Here is a 21864-nt window from a genome sequence, read left to right as displayed (position 1 = left end):
GAACCGGGATAATCACTCCTTATGCCTGCAGAAGAGCATCGGCTCGGTGGGGAGGTGGGGACGTTCTGAAGAATCGAGTCGGAGGACGAGAACAGAACTCTGTCCTGTGCACGTGGGCACACTGTCCCTCACCCACCGGTCTGTGACCTGTGGCAGCTAAATGTCGCCAAAGGCGAGCGAGTCTGCCATCAACCGCGGATGCGGAAAGATGAGAGAGCTGAGAGTCATGAGGAGACCGCCTTGGTAGCGGTTCCTCCGGCTGCCTTCCTTGGGCGTGATTGAGCCCGGCCGGCAGCTGAGCCCCTCTGAGGCTTTTCAGCCCTTTTGGACGAGGACAATTGGGACCTGCCCGAGCCTGGGAAGGACCGAAACCTCGACTGTCCTTCCAGGACAGCATTAATAGAGTAAGTCGCAATGCAGACATTGCGAGGTTACGGACGCCCCTGCGGCACAGATGTACCTGTGCTCAAGACCAGCTGCGCAAGAACAGCTGAAAAGCTTAGGGTGCCCATACGGCTGTGAATGCCGGAGCAACCGACACGCCGATAGCCTCATAGACAGATTTCAACCAGAGACCATCTGTCTGTCAATGGCATCTGTAAGTGAAGTCCCATCTCCACTGCAACTATGGCTCTAGCCGCAAGCCTGGAGATTGGAGAATCCACCTTTGGATCTCTGGGTCCAACGCCTGACCACGTCAGGGGGAAAGTGATAACGTGTATCCGTAATACGTTTGGAGAAAACGCTTATCTGGGAAGCGTGGTGTTCCTGGACTGCTTCTCTGAAGTCAGCGTGGCCAGAACAATACTCAATATACGTTTGAGCTACTGAAATGGGACTTCTCCTGCTGTGAAGCTGACTCCTCCGCTGGGGGAGCTGAGGGAGAAAGATCCAACATTCCATTGATGGACGCTATAGGATCATGCCTTATGCCGTCACCATCCGGTGTATCCGGAGTGAGAGCGGTGTCAGGATCAAAGTCCTGATGAGCTACGTCTGCCTCATCATACAGAGAGCCTCCTGGGACCCCCCCCGGAGCACCGATTTTATTCCAAGTGAGGGTGGCCAGGGAGCAATGATCCAGATTGCCCATGGCCTGTCCGGACTGCAAGTCTCTATCCCCTTGCAACTCCATCCCTGTCCTTGGGCAGGGTTGAGAGGTGGTTCTTTTGGCCACGTCAAGTAGAGACCCCGGCTGACCAAGTGCTACAGGGGAGCATTGCACCCAATGGGGAGCAGTGCCGTGGAACAGTATCACATGCAGCAAAAACAGCATCGAAAGCCTGTGTTGCTTATATCCTGCTGCCGACTTATAGAGCCAAGAATGGCGACCGTACAGTGCAATGTATATCATACAAGCATAAAGTACAAATGAACACTGCAGCACATGCAATACAAGCAGCATAGAAAGCCTGCTTTTCTGCTGCTGTAGACTAGCCATCTAGGGGAATATAGCCCAGAATAGCGACCATACAGTGCAATGTATAGCATACAGGCATAAGTACAAATGAACATTGCAACACCTGCAATACAAGCAGCATAGAAAAAAACCTGTGCCTCAGCACCCTTGCTTTTCTGCTGCTGTAGTCTAGCCATTCTATGGCGAATATAGCCAAGACTAGCGACCGTACAGTGCAGTGTATATCCTACAAGCATAAATACACATGAACACTTCAGTACGTGCAATACAAGCAGCATAGAAAGCCTGTGCCTTAGCACCCATGCTTTCCTGCTGCTGATGTGTCGCCATCTAAGAGGGCATATAGCCCAAAATAGCGACCTATGCAGTGTACTTAAAATACAAATAGACAAACTGCGGTATTTAGTGTCAGCACCCCAGGTGCCGCTTACCGCCCGCCTATAAGCGGGTGTGTGGTCGCCCTAGTCCTGTTGTTTGCCCAGAGTCCGTTCTCTCAGCTCGGGCTGCAGGAATGGCTGCCGGCGTCCTTCTCCAGCTCGTATGAGTAGGGGCGGGCCGTGGGCGTGCCCCAAGTCAGAGCGGGAAACCGGCGTCCCACAGTGTCTAGTGAGAGGGCTGGAGCATGTAAATAAGGCTCTAGCCCTCGGCGCTGCTGATTGTACAGCGTCTCTCCCCTACCCTGATTGACAGGGTGGGGGCGGGAACGAAGCTGAGCTAGGCCGCAAAAGCCGGGGACTGGATTTATAAGCGCCGCCGCCGTAAAAGCGCGGTCGGCGCTAAGTCCCCGGCGCACTACAAGTCCCAGCCGCGCCGCCGCTCCCGGAGCGTCCGGCGCGGTAGTTTCCAATAAATAAAGTCACTCAGCTAGGCTGCAGTGACTGTAACCCTTTACTGTCCCCGGCGCACTAGCACACCCAGCAAGTCTGGAGTGTGCTGTGCCTGTGTGTACGGGGACACAGAGTACCTGAATGGTGCAGGGCCATGTCCCTGAACGGCACTCCCGCTCCACATCCAGCAGGTTCAATGGGTCTGTGGATGGAGCCCGGCCTCAGGGCTTTGGGGCCGGTAAGATCCCACTTCCTCAGAGCCCCTCAGGGGGATGGGGAAGGAAAACAGCATGTGGGCTCCAGCCGCCGTACCAGCAATAGGTACCTCAACCTTACAAACCACCAGTGGGGTGAGAAGGGAGCATGCTGGGGCCCTATATGGGCCCTCTTTTCTTCCATCCGATATAGTCAGCAGCTACTGCTGACTAAACAGTGGAGCTATGCGTGGATGTCTGACCTCCTTCGCACAAAGCCGAAAACTGGTGAGCCAGTGATCCCACTGGGGGTGTATAGCCAGAAGGGGAGGGGCCTTACACTTTTTAGTGTAATGCTTTGTGTGGCCTCCGGAGGCAGTAGCTATACACCCAATCGTCTGGGTCTCCCAATGGAGCGACGAAGAAATTTGAATTTTGGAAAGCAAATTTGGCTGAAATAGATTGCGGGCACCATGTTGCATTTACAGGTCCGCTAAGGTACCTAAACAGCAGAAACCCCTCACAAGTGACGCCATTTTGGAAACTAGACCCCTCAAGGCTTCTATCTAGGGGTATAGTGAGCATTTTAGATCCACAGGTACTTCACAGATTTTGTTAACGTTACGTTGTCATATTGAAAATTTTAATAATTTTCTCAAAAATGTTGCTTTAGCATCAATTTTCTCACTTTTTCAAGAGGTAATTCCAAATATTTGACCTCAAGGTTTGTTACCCACTTTTTTATGAGCGCGGTGATACCTCACATGTGGTCTGAAACCTTTGTTTGGACAAATGGGAGGGCTTGGAACGAAAGGAGCAATATTTGAATTTTGGAAAGGAAATTTGGCTGAAAAAGATTGCAGGCACCATGTCACATTTGGAGGACCCCTAAGGTACCTAAACAGCAGAAACCCCGCACAAGTGACCCCATTTTGGAAACTAGGCCCCTCAAGGAATTTATCTAGATGTTTGGTGAGTACCCTGAACCCTCAGGTGCTTCACAGAATTTTATAACGTTGAGCCATGAAAAAAAAAAAAAAATTTTACCACAAAATTGTTATTTCAACCAGGTAGCTTTTTTTTTTACAAGAGTAAAAGGAAAAAATTCAGCATAACATTTATTGTGCAATTTCTCCTGAGTTTGGCGATACCTTATATGTGGTGGAAATCAACTGTTTGGGCGCATGGCAGGGCTCGGAAGGGAAAAAGTGCCATTTGACTGCAAAATTGGCTGGAATCAATAGCGGACGCCAGGTTGCATTTGGAGAGCCCCTGAGGTGCCTAAACAGTGGCGGTCCCCCACAAGTGACCCCATTCTGGAAACAAGACACCTCAAGGCTTTTATCTAGGTGTATAGTGAGCAGTTTGAATCCACGAGTACATCACAGAATTTGATAAGCTTAGGTTGCCATATTGAAAATTTTCATTTTTTTCACAAAAATGTTGCTTCAGCATCAAATTTCTTACTTTTTCAAGAGACAACAACAAACCGTGGACCCAACAGGTTGTTATCCAATGTCTTATGAGCACAGGGATACCCCACATGTGGCCAAAAACCTCTGTTTGGATAAATGGGAGGGCTTGGAATGGAAGGAGCACCATTTGAATTCTGGAAAAGTTGAAATAAATTGCGGGCACCATGTCACATTTGCAGGGCCCCTTGGGTACCTATACAGCAGAAACCCCCCACAAGTGACCCCATTTTGGAAACTGGATTTTATTCAGGAGTATAGTAAGCATTTTGAATCCACAGGTACTTCACAAAAATGTTGCTGTAGCAACAAATGTCTCACTTTTAGGCTATGTGGCCATGATCCAGCGACACGGCGTCTAGTACACAGTGTCAGCCTCCTGCAGAGATGTGAGTGTTGTCCACGGGAGAACGCAGCTGCCCATGCCCACGATTTGGGTTCAGGCCGCTGTGGAGCTCTATGCTACCTGCAGAGAACACTCATCTCCGCAGCATAAATTGACATGCTGAGGCTCGGGAAGCTGCACCACAGGTCGGTTTATGCTGCGGAGAAAAGAAGCACATTGGGCATGGGATTTCTAAAAATCCTTCCACTGTGCTTCTACTGCACAACGCAGCGCTATGGACGCAGGGAAAACACTCTGCGCCCAAAACACTGCAAATCCCGATTGTGGGCGCACAGCCTAAAATGCTACGATGGATGAATGGATAGATGTCAAACATATATAACGTCCCACCCCCTGCATATTCTAAGCTGGCGCCCTTTAGTGCCTTTCATGTGGCACTAAAGGGTGCCTAGCCTTGTATTTAGCCCCCCAAAAAATTAATAATTAAAATAAACGACGTGGGCTCCCCCCTATTTTTGATAGCCAGCTAGGGTAAAGCAGACAGCTGTAGCCTGCAAACCACAGCTGACAGCTTCACCTTGTCTGGTGATCAATTTGGAGGGCTCCCCAGGCATTTTTTTAAAAAAAAAACCAAAAAAAAAAACGTGGGGTCCCCCCCAAATTAGATCACCAGCCAAGGTGAAGCGGACAGCTGGGGTCTGGTATTCTCAGGGTGGGAAGAGCCATGGTTATTGGACTCTTCCCAGCCTAAAAATAGCAGGCCGCAGCCGCCCCAGAAGTGGCGCATCCGTTAGATGCGCCAATCCTGGCGCTTCGCCCCAGCTCATCCCGCGCCCTGGTGCGGTGGCAGACGGGGTAATATATGGGGTTGATACCAGCTGTAATGTCACCTGGCATCAAGCCCTGGGGTTAGTGATGTCACGGCATCTGAACAGATACCCGACATTACTAACCCAGTCAGTAATAGAAAAAAATAAAGACAAAAAAAAAATGTATTTGAAAAAACACTCCCCGAAACATTCCTCTTTCACCAATTTATTGAAAATAAACAAATTCCGGTCGCTGTAATCCATTTTGGAGGTCCCACGCCGACTCTGGACCTTCTAGAATATGGGGGGCACGTTCAGGGAACGTATCCCCCATTTTCTGGAAGAGCAAGCTCTCCATGAGCAGTGTGGGTGCAGTAATCTGAGAATACTGCACTCACACTGCCCCGGTCCAACTTAGGGCAGAGTGACCTGCAGTAACCTCATTCCAGAATATGAGGGGCACACTCACAGAACGTACCCCCCATTTTCTGGAACAGCAGTCTCTCCATGTGAGGAGTGTGGCTGCAGATTACTGCACTCACTCTCCTCCGGTCCACAGTGGAGCAGCCTGTGCAGCAGCGACGTCAGCGTCCCTGCTTGCAGGGATCCAGCTGACAGCCGCTGTCTGCGCATGCGCCGCCAGCATTCAAGAAGGAGGCGGCGTGATCGCGGGACGGATCACCAGCCAGGTAACGTAAGACCGGGGGCGGACGCGGGGGGACGGCGGGAGACCTAGCGGGACCTGGGGACAACTTTCTGTCGTATGTGACGTGTCACATGCGGCAGAAAGAGCAGGATGAATGCGGCCTCGCGCTACTGTGCGCTGCCATCTTCCACGCTCCGGAGGGGGGAGGGGGTGGCGGCTCTGGAGAACCGGAGGGGGCTCCGGTGACCAGAGAGCTCCGGTGGACCGGAGGAGAGGTCAGGGGGAGGACATTTCCCTCCGATCTGAAATGTTTGATCATTTCAGATCGGAGGGAAATGAATGCAGAGCTGGCGGCGGCAGTTTTCTGTGCGCTTCGGCGCCATTTTGACTGCTCCGGAGGGGGGGGTGGGGACTCTCCGGTACCGGGGGCTTTGGGGGCACTAGGGGTTTAGATTTCTTTCTCATCTGACATGTTTGATCATGTCAGATGAAAAAGAAATCAGTTTTACCGGCCATTTCTTTTTTTTTTATGTGACCGTCGGTATACGGTGTATACCGCCGATCACATTATCGGGGTCCAAAAAAAACACCCCGATTCATAATCTGGGGGGTCTCAGCTATCCCCGGTAGCTGAAACCCCCGAGATTTTCGGTCGCTGGGGGGCGCTACAGGGTTTTTTGGGCCGACGCTTTAAAGCGGCGGAACAGAATAAGTACCCTGTTTTGCCGCCGCTTTAAGTCGTACGGCCGTCGTTATGAGGTTAAATATGTGTACGTATGCCTGTATGTGTATGTATCTGTGCATGTCTATGTGTGGATGGGGCCCACTAAGATTCTTTCGCCCAGGGCCCACAAAAACCTGGAGCCGGCCCTGCCAGACCCCACTCCCACTATCCCCACAATAACTGCCCTGTGTATGGGGCTCTAATGCCCTGTGTGCAGGGAGAAGTGATACATACATTACACCAGACCCCACTCCCATTATCCCCACAATAACTGCCCTGTGTATGGGCTCTAATGCCCTGTGTGCAGGGAGAAGTGATACATACATTACACCAGACCCCACTCCCATTCTCCCCACAATAACTGCCATGTGTATGGGGCTCTAATGCCCTGTGTGCAGGGAGAAGTGATACATACATTACACCAGACCCCACTCCCACTATCCCCACAATAACTGCCGTGTGTACAGGCTCCTTCAGCACATAACACGCCCCCGTTACCGGCCTCACCACACAACTGTCAGTCACACCGTGACCCCTGCACGCCGCGCACAGCCGCCCTCAGTCAGGAGAGCAGACTGTGACGTCACCAGTCAGCTGACTGCAGGAAGCCTCCGGAGACCGCGCATAGTCAGGTGGGCGTGGTTATCCGTCTATAAGAGCGCAGACGCCCGAGGAGCGCTCATTCCTCTCTGGCAGTTTGTGTGGTGTGTGAGTTGGTGGAAGTCCGCGCCTGTGGTGGTTTTGGTGCTGATGTAGTGAGGTTTTTACTTGTTTTCTTGAATTTATTTATTTTTTTTATAGGTATTTCCCTAGTGACATGGCTGAGACAATGGAGCAGCAGGTAATTCCCTCTATGCCGTCCTGTGTAATGGGTGATAGTGCTGTCAGGAGCTGCTGTTTCCACCCTGGTATATATTGGGCATGGAGGGAGCAGATGTAGTGGAGCTTATAGTCTGCCCCTTACTGTGGGGTCTGAGCCCCTCACTATTAGTGCAGCAGTAGGTGGCTCCTCAGTGCCCCTGGTATATGCCCTGTGGGAGGCTCTCTGGTATCTGCCATCTGCTGGTGCCAGGCTGTGTAGTGCCCCAGGTGCACAGGATCTGCTGGCAGTGCCCACCTCAGGTCGGGTTTGGTGCAGGTCTCCAGGTGTTGGTGCTTCCATGTGAGGATTATGGCCAGGACTGTTCTGTAGCGCTGTGTGGAGCTGTAGAGCAGTACATGATCTGATCACTGATGGAAATGGCTGTGCTCCTATGGGTGTCTTCCTATACCTGCAGTCTGTGCTGTGGTCAGTGCTGGCATTGAGCAGGTGCTGCAGTGAGTGTGGCTCATCAGCTTTAACCCCTTAGTGAGGGTCCTGAATTCTTTATTTTCAGAGATGATCTAATGCATATGTGATGCATGTAAAGGGATCTGTCAGCAGGCTCTCACCCCCGTAATGTGCATGTAGATTCCATAAATCAAGCTCAGCACAACCTTTATGTGGCCAGTCTTTGAGAAATCAGTGTTTTTAATTCATGTGCAAATGAAGTTGTGGATCTGACACCTGTCACTCCAGCTCTGTGCCACCGCTTACTACTTCATTGAGAGCTCCATTACCTGAGGTTACCCAGCATAGAGGCTCATTCTAGCAAGAGGTGGTGCTGGGTGAGGAATAGAGCTGGAATGGCAAAGGCATGAAGGCTACCATAACCCTTCAGCCTTATTTGCATATGAAAGTGAGGCTTATTTAGACATGGAGGAACAGACTCCTAATGTGAGGGATCTTCTGGATTTGTCTCTGAAAGCTGCATGGGCATGTAAACAGATTAGTTGGTTTTGAAGTCTGGATTTCTCCACTTTTCTCTAATGGCCCATTTAGACAAGGTGGTCTTCATGACATATTTAGAAGTGTCTGATAAACAATTATCTGTGTGTATTATGATTGACAGCACATCTCTAGTTGCCTACATGCTGATTGTTTAATAGAGATGAGCAGACCCATGCACATTTGGGTTTGTCTAATATGGAATGAGAAGTTATATCTGGAAATGACACCTGACCCAAGACAACAAACCCCATAGAAGTAAATGGCTACAAGATGTTCTGTGCTGTAAAATGGTTGGAGTAAGGGCTAGGTGGCTGCTCAGGGGTTAAGAGCAGTGTGCGTATTGCATGCAGTTACGCTGCGTTCTGCACTGCAGCGTAACTGTGCAGGGACGCAGGACGCATGCAATCTTTGTGCATAATCCATGCCCACGTTGCGTTTTAGAATGCAGCGATTTGCATGCTGCCAAATCACTGCGTTCTAAAAAGCAACATGTCACTACTTTTGTGCGCTTTGCATGCTGTCTCCATTCTGTCTATAGGGAGAGGCAGCATCCAGAGCGCATGAATTCTGCAGTCGGCAAAGTTTCAGAACGGAGCTTTTCAGCTGCGCTCTAAAGTGGACATTGCGCTGCAGTGCACAGCGCACACACGTGGGCACATAGCCTTATACATATTGTTTCCTGGAAGATTACACTGCAGTCACACTTCTCCTGGCCTGCTCATTAAGCTTTCACTTTCCCCTGCCCACTGTGTGCCAGTGTCTGCAGACTGCTAGATATGCCCCCCCTCTTTTAGTATCTGTGATTTATTGAATGGCATGTGGTTTTGCCATATTTTTGATTACCAGCAGGGGTAAAACTAGCTGCAGCCTCCAGGGGTCTGCTTTACACTGCTTTCACTGTTTTTCTAACATGCCTCAATGCCTCATAAATGTTTTTGTGCTGCAAAAGCAGTGCCTGTTTTTGCAAAGAAACGCATGTGTTATTTTCCAGGATCCTGTCACTTGAAGTTTATGGGCGGGCATTGAAGTCATGTGATCGGGAGTGAGGGGAACTGAATGTGATGGACTGGGAGCCGGCATATGACAACTGCAGTAAGCTGTAACCAAGGTAAACATCGGGTAACTAAGAAGCGCTTTGCTTGGTTACCCGATATTTATCTTGGTTACGAGCGTCCACCGCTCTCAGGAGGGGGAGAGAGGGACTGATCACGCCAGGCTGGTTTCTGGGCATGCTCAGTAGAGCAAGCAGGATCCTGTATCGGCATGCCAGCGTTCACATGCGTTTGCGTGCTGTTTAGTCAGGATCCAGCAATTTGCAGTATTTGGACGCAGCTCAAAAACGCTTCAAGTAGCATTTTTGAAAAGTTTAAACTGCAAGTTGCTGGATCCTCACTATAACGCACGCAAATGCATGTGGACGCGAGTCCATTGCAAATGCACTGAAGTGAAAACGTATTTGCACTGGATCCGTTTTTGCCGGGGGAAAAAAAAATAATTTCAGGACGCATGTTAACAAAAGTAGTGTGAAAGCAGCCTAAGGCTACTTTCACACATCCGGTTTGAGCACTGCGGCTTAATCCGGCTGTGAAACCTATGCAACGAAAACACCGCATCCTTTGCATAAGTTTTTACATGCGGCCGGTCCGTTTTTTCCGGTTGCGGCACGCTACTGAGCATGCGCAGTGGAAGAAACAGCATGCGGCGGCCGGATGCGTTTTTTCCGCATCCGGCGTCCATAGGCATGCATTGAAAATGCGCCGCAGCGGCCGGATGTGGCGCAATGCGTTTTTTTTTGCCGGAGCAAAAAACAACGTGCCAGCCGCGGCATCGGCTAAATCTGCCGCATGCGGCAAAAACCGGACTGAACGCAAGCCCATGCGGCACAATACGGCACTAATGTAAGTCTATGCAAAAAACCCCGCAACCGGCGGCAAAACCGGTTGCGGTTTTTCTGCAGAGTGCCGTATTGTGCCGCAGAGGCTGCTTATGAAAAGTAAAGATCCACCCAATTTATTTAATTTTAAAAAAGTGCTGTATTTTTTTATATTTTTTTTTTTTTTTTTTTCAACCAATCCATGGTAAAGCTGACTGCTGGTGTATTCAGTTTCAGAAGGTCTGTGGATAGTGCCCCATAACAGCCTAAAAATACTAACCTGCAGCCAACCCAGACATGGCACATTCATTAGATGTAACACAACTCATCCTGATGTAGTCCCATGACCGGACTGCTCTGGTGCTTTGTCCTGCAATCCAGCAATGGTTCAGCTCAGTTAATTGAGCAGCAGGCAGCCCTCAGTTGAACCCTGTCTGATTGCAGGATACAGCTGCACAGCAATCCCCAGTGTGAACTCCAATGATCAGACTGCTGTCCACAGTTCAGTAATCTGGCAGTGGATTCATCAGTGGTCACTTGGTATCATGGGAATCTGGCTGTGACTTCCCATGCACAATCCCAAGAGATGGTTCCCCCTCGCCCCAAACCTGTCTGATCTCAGTTACATTCAGTCCATATGCTTTACCCTGTTAGTGGCCTCCAGGTCCCGCACTCCTGTGATCCAGCATAATTAGAGGTTTTATTCTTGAGGAGGGGATGGATGCGGCAATGGAAATTGGGTAAGATTGTTATTGGTAAGCATTTATTGCTATAGAAGTAGTAACTTCGGTGCATCTTAAGGCTATGTGCGCACGTTGCGTAAATACATGCAGTTACGCTGCGCATTGTAGCGCAGCGTAACTGCATGCGTTCTGCATCCCCTGCACAATCTATGGAGATTGTGCAGGGGCCGTGCGCATGTGGCGTCTTACAGCGCAGTGCTTCGGCTGCTGCCCGAAGCACTGCTTTCTAAGAAGTGACATGTCACTTCTTCCGTGCGCTTTGCCGGCAGCTCCTGCTCTGTCTATGGCAGGAGCTGCAGGCAGAGCGCATGGAATCGGCTTTTTTTTTTTTTTCTCCTCTACAGACCTTTCCTGCAGCGATTTGAAGTGCACGTGTGCTCTTCAGATCGCTGCAGAAATTTCTGCAGGGCTAGTACGCAACGTGCGCACGTAGCCTTAGGATCCAGTGATCATTGCAGCATGCCATGTTGTTGTAAAATGGAGACTAAACTGATTAGTCTGACCCTGAGGATTTAGTCTAGTTCATGGAAGAATTAATTTTAATGAAATTTATTTTGAATGGAATTACCAGACTGTACAAGTGATTTGTTGTTCTTTTTTTCTTGTGTAGAATGTGGTGGTAAGGTTGATAAACCTCCCATTTGTGAGCTCTACATATGACATGGTGTACTCCACCTACGTGACCACTAAAGACAACCATCCCTACCTGAAGTCTGTATGTGACGTCGCAGAGAAAAGTGTGAAGAGCATCACTTCTGTGGCCATCACCAGCGCCATGCCAATCCTGCAGAAACTCGAGCCTCAAAGTAGGTTTAGCGTCTCGATGGTGGTCACTGTCAAACATGCAATTCTGTGGTAATCTGCACACCGAATGCTTGGTGGGTTGTTGCAAGGCAACTTGTCCTGAAGATCAGCAAATTCATCTGGAAGTGGAGTACTGAAATGTACAAATCTGTATTTTCCAGAATGCAGACTTGTGGGTTGTGTTTTTTTTTTTTTTTTTTTTTTTTTTTTTTTTTTTTTGTTTTCAGCCTTTTATGGTGCAGAGGAATAGTCTACTTTCCAATCCTCACTGCTTCTATAAACACTGGAGGTGGGGAGGGGCATTTTAATCAAGTTGGTGTGCAGTCATGGAACATGACTGCCTACTGAGTTTTAGGCAGACTGAGCCACGCGATCAGCTGTGACATCACTCTGGTTAGCTACAGCTGGAGGTTCCCACTGCCTTCCACCTGTGACCACAGGTAACCTGACCTCTGGGGACCTCAATTAACTCGAGTGAGATCACTGAAGTCACCTGAGGTAAAGTTAACCACCCAAAGTCCTTTTAGTTTTTATTTCTTCTCACTTAGATTAGTAATGTGGGAGTGAGGTCTCAGCTGCCTCCTATTACTAATTTAAGTCTTGGTGGCAGCTGTGAGCTGACATCACCCCCAAACCCCCCCCCCCCCTTAAACTGCAATCTCAGGGCAATCAGCAAGAGCCAGGTAAAGTACCAGCAATCCTGGGCAGCTGTAGGATTTGTAGCCTGGGCGGAGCCCAAAAAGCATGACTCTCCCCAGCCTGAGCATACCAGCCCCTAGCTGCTGGGCTCTCTTGGGTATCAAAATTGGGAGGGACTGCACATGTTTGGGTTTTTGTTTTTTAAATGCAGTTTTCTGTTTTGAAACACAGCAAAGATAAGCACATGGCTAGGAGTTGTAGCCATAAGCTTTCTGTGCTAGGGGACCCTATGTTTTTACTGTGCAATAGACCTGGTCAGTAACTGCAAGTGTCAGTCACAAAGTGTGTGTGTGGGGGGGGGGGGGGGGTGTCTGCCTGCAGCCACACCAGTGGGCAGCAGGGGAAGCGGTGCATATGTAAATGAAGGTAATGAGTAGCCCCAGAAGTGAATGAGGCCACGGGAGCAGTTACAGCCACACCAGTGACTTGGTTAGTATTGCATACTCATAATTTTTATTTCTATTTTTGAGCCCCAGTCTGCATTTTTTTTTTTTTTTTTTTTGTTACCACCCAGATTCAGCATGTGCACATCGCATAGAATATCTTCTCGACATATTTCCCAGGAGATGCCACACAAATTCCAAATTTGCCTGATTCACTCACCTTTATTCTTTACACTAGAAACATAAACAAGGCCTGTATCATGGAAGGGCTGTATCTTGTAACCTACAGTCCATTCTCTCCTAGCATCAGAAGTATGCATAGCACCTTGCCAGTATTTGCCAGAACTCTGCTGGCATCAATATGTAGATGTAACTTTTTTCTTTTCCCCTCTCCCTTCCCAGTTGCTCTGGCAAACAATATTGCCTGCGTTGGACTTGATAAAATTGAAGAAAGGTTGCCTATTCTGTATCAGTCTTCGGAAAAGGTAAGCTACTGAAGTCATGTAGAGCCTTAAAGAAGGTGTCCACTACTTAAACAACCCCCATCTCAGTCCCCTTGTTTGCTCACATAAATAAATGTGCCTATACTCTTCTCCAGGCTCCACATGATGACCCACTTGCCCCATTACCAATCTCCACTGGCGTCCTTCTCCCCACCTTTGGACATTTTTGAGCAGGAAGTCAGCACAGCACTCACATCCTGCTGAAATGTCCAGTTGGGGAGACACTGGGTGCTTATTGGTCGCGGGTCCCGCATGTCATGGCCCTGGGAATGTGGCTTTTGACATCTCTGCAACTTCACCAATGGGGTATAGGCTTATTTTTACAGGGGCAAAGGGGCAGTCTTAATGGACAACACCCCCCCTTAAACTTTACCTACTGTCATATTAGAGGTGTCATCTTGTACATTTTAGGTTGTGGCTAATGCCTCAGAAGCAGTTGTTGGTGCCAGAGATGCTGTTATCCATAGTATCACAGGAGTAGTGGATAAAACCAAGGGAGCTGTGCAGGAGAGTGTGGAGATGACTAAGGCTGTTGTAAATGGCAGCATTAATACTGTTCTGGGAAGCCGTGTAGTGCAGATCATAAGCGACCGTGTGGACTCTGCACTAACTAGGTCTGAATGTCTTCTGGAACAATACCTGCCACAAACAGATGAAGAGCTAGGTAAGCGAAACCTAGCAAGCCAATGGTGACCCAGCCTGGGAAACTTGCCTACCTTTGTGGACAGGGTACGTGAGATTTGTTGGTTTCAGTCCAAAAAAACTAGCCTGACTAAAGGGTAATTTCCATTTTTATAAATGGGCACAGTTTTATTTCTTGTGACCTTTGAAAGGCTGGTCTGGCACTGAATGCCAATTTAACCAACTGCCTAACTAAAATGCCCTAGATTTGGCTAATATCACATTTTAGACATCACCAGAAATGCAGTGAGATCACAGGAGGCTGCCTCAGCTTCATGCAGCTTCTCTCACCATATTAATCTTTTGAAGGGGTGCTTTGGTTTGTCACCCCCCCCCCCCTCCATCTTTGTAATCACAATCTTGTTAATGTTTCTGCATTTTGTTCATCCAGCTAATGTATCCAGCTAAGCTGTTAATATATTGGCATTACAAATTTCTTTATAGCGAAGGACACAGCTGAAACACAAGGCATTGAGATGTCCCAAGATAAGCCTGGCTACTACGTGCGCCTGGGATCCCTCTCTACTAAGACCCGCAGGCGTGCTTATCAACAGGCCCTGACCAGGGTGAAGGATGCCAAATGCAGGAGTCAGGAAGCCATTGCTCAGATCCAGAACACCATTGACCTGGTTAGTACATGTAATTCAAATGTACTGAAAAATCATCTACATTAAGGTTGGGCTCCATTGCTGCTACATGGAATAGAATCATAAAATTTGTGTACTTGGTACCTTAACATATTCATGGTAGCCCATCAGCCACAAGGTGACCTTTTCTGGTACAACCTAGAGCCAATAATCAAATGACTCAGATTAAATGTCTACAAATGGTTTAATGTACTTGTCCTACAAAAGTACACTTGAATCAACAGATCTTGGCATAAGGGCCAATTGAATGTTTTAAAATGATCCTGTGGTATCTCAATTGTGGTGTATCATCCAATCATGGCTATAATCTAACCATTGCAGAGTGTTCCAGTTCATGGTCTGCACAGCTCTCAGCCCTGGGGCAGTGGGAGAGGTGCAAGGTGCCCATAACTGACAACAGCTGGGTCTTGTAGATGCTGCTTTCTGAACATCTAATAACTTCTTACCAGTCTGAGGCTCTCAGAACTGGACAGGTGACAATGTCCATGATGGCCAAGCTCAGGACTGAGGTAGAAACTCTCCTCTGGTCTGTTTAGTCTGTGCACTCAGTGACTTGTGCTTCTCCCACCCAGTAAAGCAGCTCTACATTAGAAGACCGCCACTACAGAATATTGCAACAGCGCACCTAGAAGGTTTCAGTGCAGGTTTATTATCCAATTGCAGAATTTAACGTTCCAAGATTTAATGTTTACTGTGGGCATCCCTCCCCCTTTTTAAATGGGATTCAGCATTCATTGAAACCTTTGACTAAGCATTGCTATCAGCCTAATGTAGGGAAGTCTCAAAACCCTCTCCACCAGTGCTTCTGTATTCTGTACAAGGGGTGATTCATAAAAGGATGGTGCAAATATTAAAGGCCTCTACTCTTGCATCTTTTGAATTGCCCCACTTGTACACACAGCAGCTTGTATCTATTCACACTTGCCTTTTTCTGCTAAAAGGTGCTGTGTGGTTTGTTTTTACTTGTAATTTGACACTTCTTGAGTTTAACAAATTGATTCTTATCTGTAAAACTTTGCAGATTAGAGATCTTGCACTAAAATGTAACCAAAAACCAGTCCTAAATTTTCAATGTATAGGTTAGCTTTCATATGAAGAATGCTGTCTGGCTGAATCTTGTAGATCAGCTTAAGAGATTGCAGTTGTTCCTAAGGAGATCCCCTCTGTAATGGGAAATTCCTCACTGAATTTTTTTTTTTTTTTTTTTAACACTATGAAATTTGATAATGGTTCAGGGCGTCCTTGCTTGCCGGTCAGTGATGAGGGCAATCTGACCTGTTGTCCAGAGCTACAGGCTCCGGGAGGCCTGTGGTCAGATTGCCCTCATCACACGCTGCGTGCTGGGCAGGGAACAGGACAGATCCTGCAGCGCTACAGTGTAAGAGCGGAACGCAGGAATCTCTCCTCTGTACCCTGCCCGACACTTTTCTATGACACGCACGCGCCCTGATATCATCAGTACGGCATGCGTGTGTCAGTTGAAAAGTTCCCGCCTGGCATGAGAAGCTGAAGCGGCGGGGCCTGTACAGAGAGAAGCAGCGGCTCCTAGGAGTACAGAATCGGCGCAGCCTGGGCATGTGAAAGAGAAGCTGCTCACCGGGGGAGGTGCCTGAGGAGGGGACAAAAAGAGGTGAGTGGTTATTAGTAACCTGTGGGGACAATTGGGGGGGTAACTGTTGACAAATATTTGGGGTGTAGGATATGAGAATGTAGTTTTACAGGTGTGGTATATGGGGGGCGGGTGTAGTATAAAGTGTGTGTGTGTGTGTGTGTGTGGGGGTGTAGTATAATACTTCACCCCTATATACACCTGTATTATACTGGGTGTGGTTTTTTTTTTTTCTATCCCTGTTAATCAGTCTGACCCTCAAAACAATCCCAATTTCTCATGTGGCCCCATGGGAAAATGAATTGCCCACCCGTGGTCTAAGATATTACAACATTGCTTATTTTCATGAGTGCTATTGATTTCTGAAATTTGACAAACACTTGCCTGACAAGCATAATAGTCTTGGTTCTGGCTCTGATATTGAGGATATTTCAGGGTACCTGAATAAGCCAAATGTAGTGCATATCTCACCTGCTCATATACAACTTTTCAGATTGAATATGCAAGAAAGAACATAAATAATGCAAATCGGAAGATCCATGATGCTCAGGAGAACATATACAACAAGTGGGTGGAGTGGACAAAAGGCTCCAGAGAAGATGCTGGTGGGGAAACTGAGGGTGCAGAGGTAATGACACTCCCTTGAGTCTTATGCTAGGCATCATCTGTGTACTGGAAACATAACATTTCTTCTCCTTTCAGCAGATTGAATCTCGCACACTGGCTATTGCCCGGCATCTTGCTAATCACCTGCAAAGCACATGTCTGTCTCTGGTCTCCAGTGTCCAAGGTCTTCAGCAAAACCTTCAGAACAAGGCTCAAAGTATTAGTGCCATGGCTGCAGATATCTATCAAAACTTCCACTCTGCCGCTTCCTTCAGAGACATGTCTGACAGCCTCTTAACCGCCACTAAGGACAAGATTACACAAATAAAGGATGGTATGGATGAGATGATAACCTACTTTATAAATAACACTCCACTAAATTGGCTGGTAGGTCACTTCACTCCAGAACTGGCTGGTAGCCAAGATGAGGAGGAAGATATTGATGATGGAGGCTCAGACAAAAAGTAAAAAAACCCACCTGAACTGTCAATCACTGACTTGTCATTTGTTTTCCATCTCCTTGCTTTCCCCCTTAATCAGAGGGCCAGTATCTGGCAACAGACCATGGAAGATGTGAAGGGGGTTGGCGGTCATTGACTCTTGTCTTTGTCTTCACAAATCCAGCTTAACTGTAACCAGTATCACTAATGTATAACCCTCAGTATGTAACTGTTTTAATGCACTTTTGTATGTTAATAAAATACTGCATTGACTTGTCTGTCAGATGTGTATAAACTTCACAACCATAGTTGATGGGTAAAATCTGTGGTCTGAAGGAAAGCTTTAAACTTCCAGATTACTCCATGGAATCTTTAGAATTCACCTCTTTTGAAGGGAGGAGCTAGAGGCACACTGACAATGCAAGTTATTCTAAGACCCCATTGGCAGTGCTTCATAGAACTTCACAATCACCAGCTACAATTTCTGTAATGGGAGAATCTGAAAGCTGGCTCTAATGCAGGGACCATTTGTCAGTTACAGCCATCACTTACTATAGATGGAGCGGTGACTGAAGCAGTGCTGTTTCCACCCCTATGCCTGACATTATTCCCCCTCGAGTGTTTTTAGTTTTTTGTTTTGTGTTTTTTTTTCTTTTTTTTTTTTGTTTTCCTCGCAGCAGCACCGCTCTCAATATGGGGGCAGGTTCAGCACACCATATTTAAAGGGAATCTGTCTGCATAAATCATGTTAATCTCAGATGTAGCAAAAAACAGCTGAGGACCTGAATCCAACAATATAGCTCTTTAATTACTGGTTGCAATTATATACTAGGATGGGGCTACATTACTCCATAAGGCCTTGTGCACACTGGGAAATGGAATTTTCTTGAGAAAATTCCGCATGCTCTCAAAGATTACCGCACCCGCGGTAAAAAACCGTGGAAAACCGCACCCGAAAACGGCATACGGTTTGCCGCGGTATTATTCGCGTGCGGGTTGGGATGTGCTTTATTGCATTCAATGCAATAAAGCACATTGAAAAAAAAGTCATTTAATTCTGAGATAGTAGATAGATGACACATCGCTGCATTTCCCACGGTCGGCAGTGAGTTCACATTACCAGCCGTGGGAAATGACCAGTAATTACCTCTGCTGTCTGCTGCTTTCATTCAGTGCTGTGTCTGTGACAGTCACGGCTGGATGGAAGCAGCGCAGGACCTATGGATTACGCCGGAGCTTTGGTGCGGGAGGGGTTAATAAAATGGTGAACGAGGCTTGTTTGTTTTATTTAAAATAAAGGATTTTTCGGTGTCTGTTTTATTCACTTTACTTACGGGTTGATCATGTCAGCTGTCACAGACGCTGCCATGATCAAGCCTGGAGTTAATGGCGGTGGTCCCTCACCATCATTAACCCCTTGTATTACATTGCTGCCACTGCTACACGGTGGCAAGAAGAGCCGAGGACACGCTGGTAGTGCCACATAATGCATGTGACAGTGCCGGGGCAGCTGCGGCTGATATTCTCGGCTGCCGGAGTCGGAGTGAGGCAGGGGACTAACCCTGCCCCTCTCCCTCCCCAGCCTGAGAATACTGGGCCGCTGCTGTGTGCTTACCTTGGCTGGACGGTAAATATGCAGCGGAGCCCACGTTCTTTCTTTTCTATATTTCCGTTTTCTTTCTCTGTGTGTGTGTGTGTGTGTGTGTGTGTGTGTGTGTGTGTGTGTGTGTACTCTGCACGGCTTCCTCTTCCTGTAATGACATCACTTCCCTGCAAAACCGCAGACAAGCGATGCACATTACCGGAGGTAAACTGCAAAATACCGCAGGGAATAACGCAGGAAAACTCAGTGAACCGCACAATTTGCTGCCTGTGTCGGTGCAGCGGTGCATTACCTTCAGGGACTCCACGCGGCTGGATCTTGTCACAGGTAGGAAATCTTCTATTTTGATTATCGTGACGCCACTCTCAGAATTGCAGTTAGTGGAGACCGCCACTGCAGGTTAGGGGTGCCTGGGGCTGATAGTAGGTGCAGTCAGTTGTAATAGCCTCCTGAGAGTGAGGCATGCCCCAGGGTCCCGTGTAGGTTTGTGGAACTACAAGTCGCAGAATGACTCACACGCACAAGCAGGATGTCTTTCAGGGATTTTACTCACTGTTGGTGGCAGGGTGAGTAACCCGGGCGTAGCTGGGATGAACCAGGCTGGAACCAGGTGTCCTTCAGGCTGACTTATGAGGGTGGCTACCAACTCGCCTTCCTTAGCCCGTTGTGTTTTGGGGTAACCCCTGCTTGAAGCCCTGCTGGGGTCGCCCAGGGAAGTTGCTGGTGCCTCTCTCCCCTTCTTTTTGGCCCGTTTGCTTGTAGCCTGGACCAGGTCACTCCGGCTGCTTGCCTCCTGTGAGCTATGGGCCCTCACTTTGCTACGTGGCTGCGGACTCTGTGGTGTTGTCTTGGGGGTGTAAAGTGCCCCCTCATGCAGGTTTGGCAAAGGACAGGTGGAGCTATCCCTGCACTGGGACCTGCTACCCGTTTGGGCCTGGTATCTCCCTGACAGTCTCCTTACTTTCCACTCCGTTGCTCTCTCTTTAGCCGTGTGTGGATTTCGGGCAGCACTCCCAGGTGACCGTTCTCCCCCGTCGGTAGTCACTGCGCGTACGTTGTCAGAATTGTGTAGAGCTACAGGGTCTGCTTCTGCCCTCCCTGAACTTCACCACTCAACTGTCTTCGGCTCACTCTTCCCTCCTCTCCTGTTCTTGCCTACGTCACCTAGCAACCAGGCTCTCTACCACACCCCTCGAGTGGAGATGGAGGCTTCGCCCCCTCCTGGGATCCCCAGGGGTCTTCTCAAAGGTAAATGTGTGAGACCTGATCACTATGCGCCTGTGTAGTCACACCTCGGTCAGCCTTCTGGATTACCTGTTTTGTACTGTCCCCAGCATGGGTGCAGTACTCAGTGGTGCCTGACCAGGTCAGGGGCGCCACACCTGCATTATTCCCTGCAGGATTTCATGATTAACATTGGAGTCAATGGAGTGAAATCCCGCAGTGATGTGCGGAAAAGAAGTGACATGCACTTGTTTTTGCTGTGGGATTCCCGCAGCAAAACATGCAGCTGTCAAATTCCGCCCAGTGCGCACAGGATTTTTTTTCTCCATAGGATTTGCTGGAGATTCACTGCAGAGATGTTAACATTTTCTGCAGCGAAACATGCAGCAAATCCGTGGCAAGATCTGGTAAGTGCGCACATAGCCTTACAGTGCATCATGACCCCTCCCTACTTTCCACCTCTAAAACCTAGGTATGTCTTAAGCTGGGTTTACACACTGCAACATCTCAAACGACATCGCTGTAACGTCACTGGTTTTGTGACGCAATAGCGATGTTGTTTGCGATGTTGCAGTGTGTGAATCACATCAGCGACCTGGCCCCTGCTGTGAAGTTGCTGATCGCTACAAATCGTTCAGGACCATTCCTAGGTCCTTTGTTTCCCGCTGTGCAGCAAGCAACGCTACAAAGTTTCAGTGTGTGAAAGACTTTGCAGCGACTTTGTTAGCAACTTCCCTTTCAAAAAGCTGCTTATCAACGTCCCCAACAACCAGCTAGGTCGCTCTGCAGGTCCGGATCGCTGTTGCGTTGTTGGCCAGGTTTGCCTGTTTGACAGCTCACCAGCGACTCACCAGAGACTTAGGGAGGTCGCTGTTACGTCACAAAACTGGTGACGTTACAGCGATGTCCTTTGCGATGTTGCAGTGTGTAAACCCAGCTTAACAGTCCAGTATGTCTTATAAAATATACAGTAGATCCCTGTGCTATGTAGGCATTAACTGAAGTGATCTGTATTTTCCACACTGGTGCAGGCAGTGTTGTCTTCATTATGCCAAAGGTTTAGAAAGACATGGACCAGACATCCAGTCATATTTAGTCTATTGCTGCTAGGCCAAAATCTCTGCACATGAACATGAGGTTCTTATCAGACTGTATGAAACCCAGTGCTACATCAGTGAACCCCCTGGGTGGGTCCCTAAACTGGAGCTTGTGGAAAGAGTAGTCAAGCTACTTTCATGGGTTTTGGGTCTGTATGGTGGCCCTCATTGCATTAATTGTCTGTACGGTGGTGTGGCCTGGAACCTTGAGGACCTCGCCTTGCAGCATAGGTGTTGAGGTGCATTATTGCTGCAGTGATTCGTGCAGTGAGAAATACTTTACTTCTATGCCATTGGAACTCCAAATTAATAACATTTATTTTACAAGTGCTTGGAGAGCAACGCAGCACAGCCAAATGAGGTGTACTGAAGGTATGGTTTTATTACCTCCATGTGACCAGCTTATATAGAACATCACACAAAAATTACCATGCACCAATTAGAGCTGCAGGGGTGTGTAGAAATGTGAAACTTCACAGGCCATCATTGTAAACTGAATCCTATGACCTTATTTAGTTATACTACAAGATGTAGTCTATAGACTACAAAATATGTTGTATTCTCTTACAATCCTTTTGTGACTAATTATGGCCATATCGGGAGGTGTATATAGAAGTACGATACCCACATCCTCAGGACTCTCCTACCTGCTTTAATTACCTACCCTTAATTACCATATTTTTCGCTTTATAAGACAACTATTG

The 21864-nt window shown here is 48.1% G+C and overlaps 1 protein-coding gene across 1 annotated transcript; it reads left to right on the top strand.

The window, feature by feature from the left end:
* Positions 1-7245: 7245 nt before the first annotated feature.
* Positions 7246-17430, top strand: LOC142295805 (perilipin-2-like). Its single transcript, XM_075338901.1, has 7 exons — positions 7246-7279; positions 11475-11670; positions 13153-13235; positions 13665-13917; positions 14379-14563; positions 16684-16818; positions 16893-17430. The coding sequence occupies exons 1-7, from the start codon at positions 7256-7258 to the stop codon at positions 17262-17264; spliced, it is 1248 nt and encodes a 415-aa protein (XP_075195016.1). The 5' UTR covers positions 7246-7255; the 3' UTR covers positions 17265-17430.
* The last annotated feature ends 4434 nt before the right edge of the window (positions 17431-21864 follow it).

The sequence above is a fragment of the Anomaloglossus baeobatrachus genome, chromosome 1 (assembly GCF_048569485.1).
Source record: "Anomaloglossus baeobatrachus isolate aAnoBae1 chromosome 1, aAnoBae1.hap1, whole genome shotgun sequence".
Lineage (NCBI taxonomy): Eukaryota > Metazoa > Chordata > Amphibia > Anura > Aromobatidae > Anomaloglossus > Anomaloglossus baeobatrachus.
Note: the sequence above shows the minus strand (reverse complement) of the source record. Positions and strands in the feature narration are given on the sequence as shown.

Bases quoted from the DNA above. Each gene is read 5' to 3' on its own strand.
- LOC142295805 (XM_075338901.1), top strand. From the start codon at position 7,256: ATGGCTGAGACAATGGAGCAGCAG. The intron at 7,280-11,474 runs GTAATTCCCTCT...TTTCTTGTGTAG, and splicing joins CTGAGACAATGGAGCAGCAG to AATGTGGTGGTAAGGTTGAT. The intron at 16,819-16,892 runs GTAATGACACTC...TTCTCCTTTCAG, and splicing joins GGGAAACTGAGGGTGCAGAG to CAGATTGAATCTCGCACACT.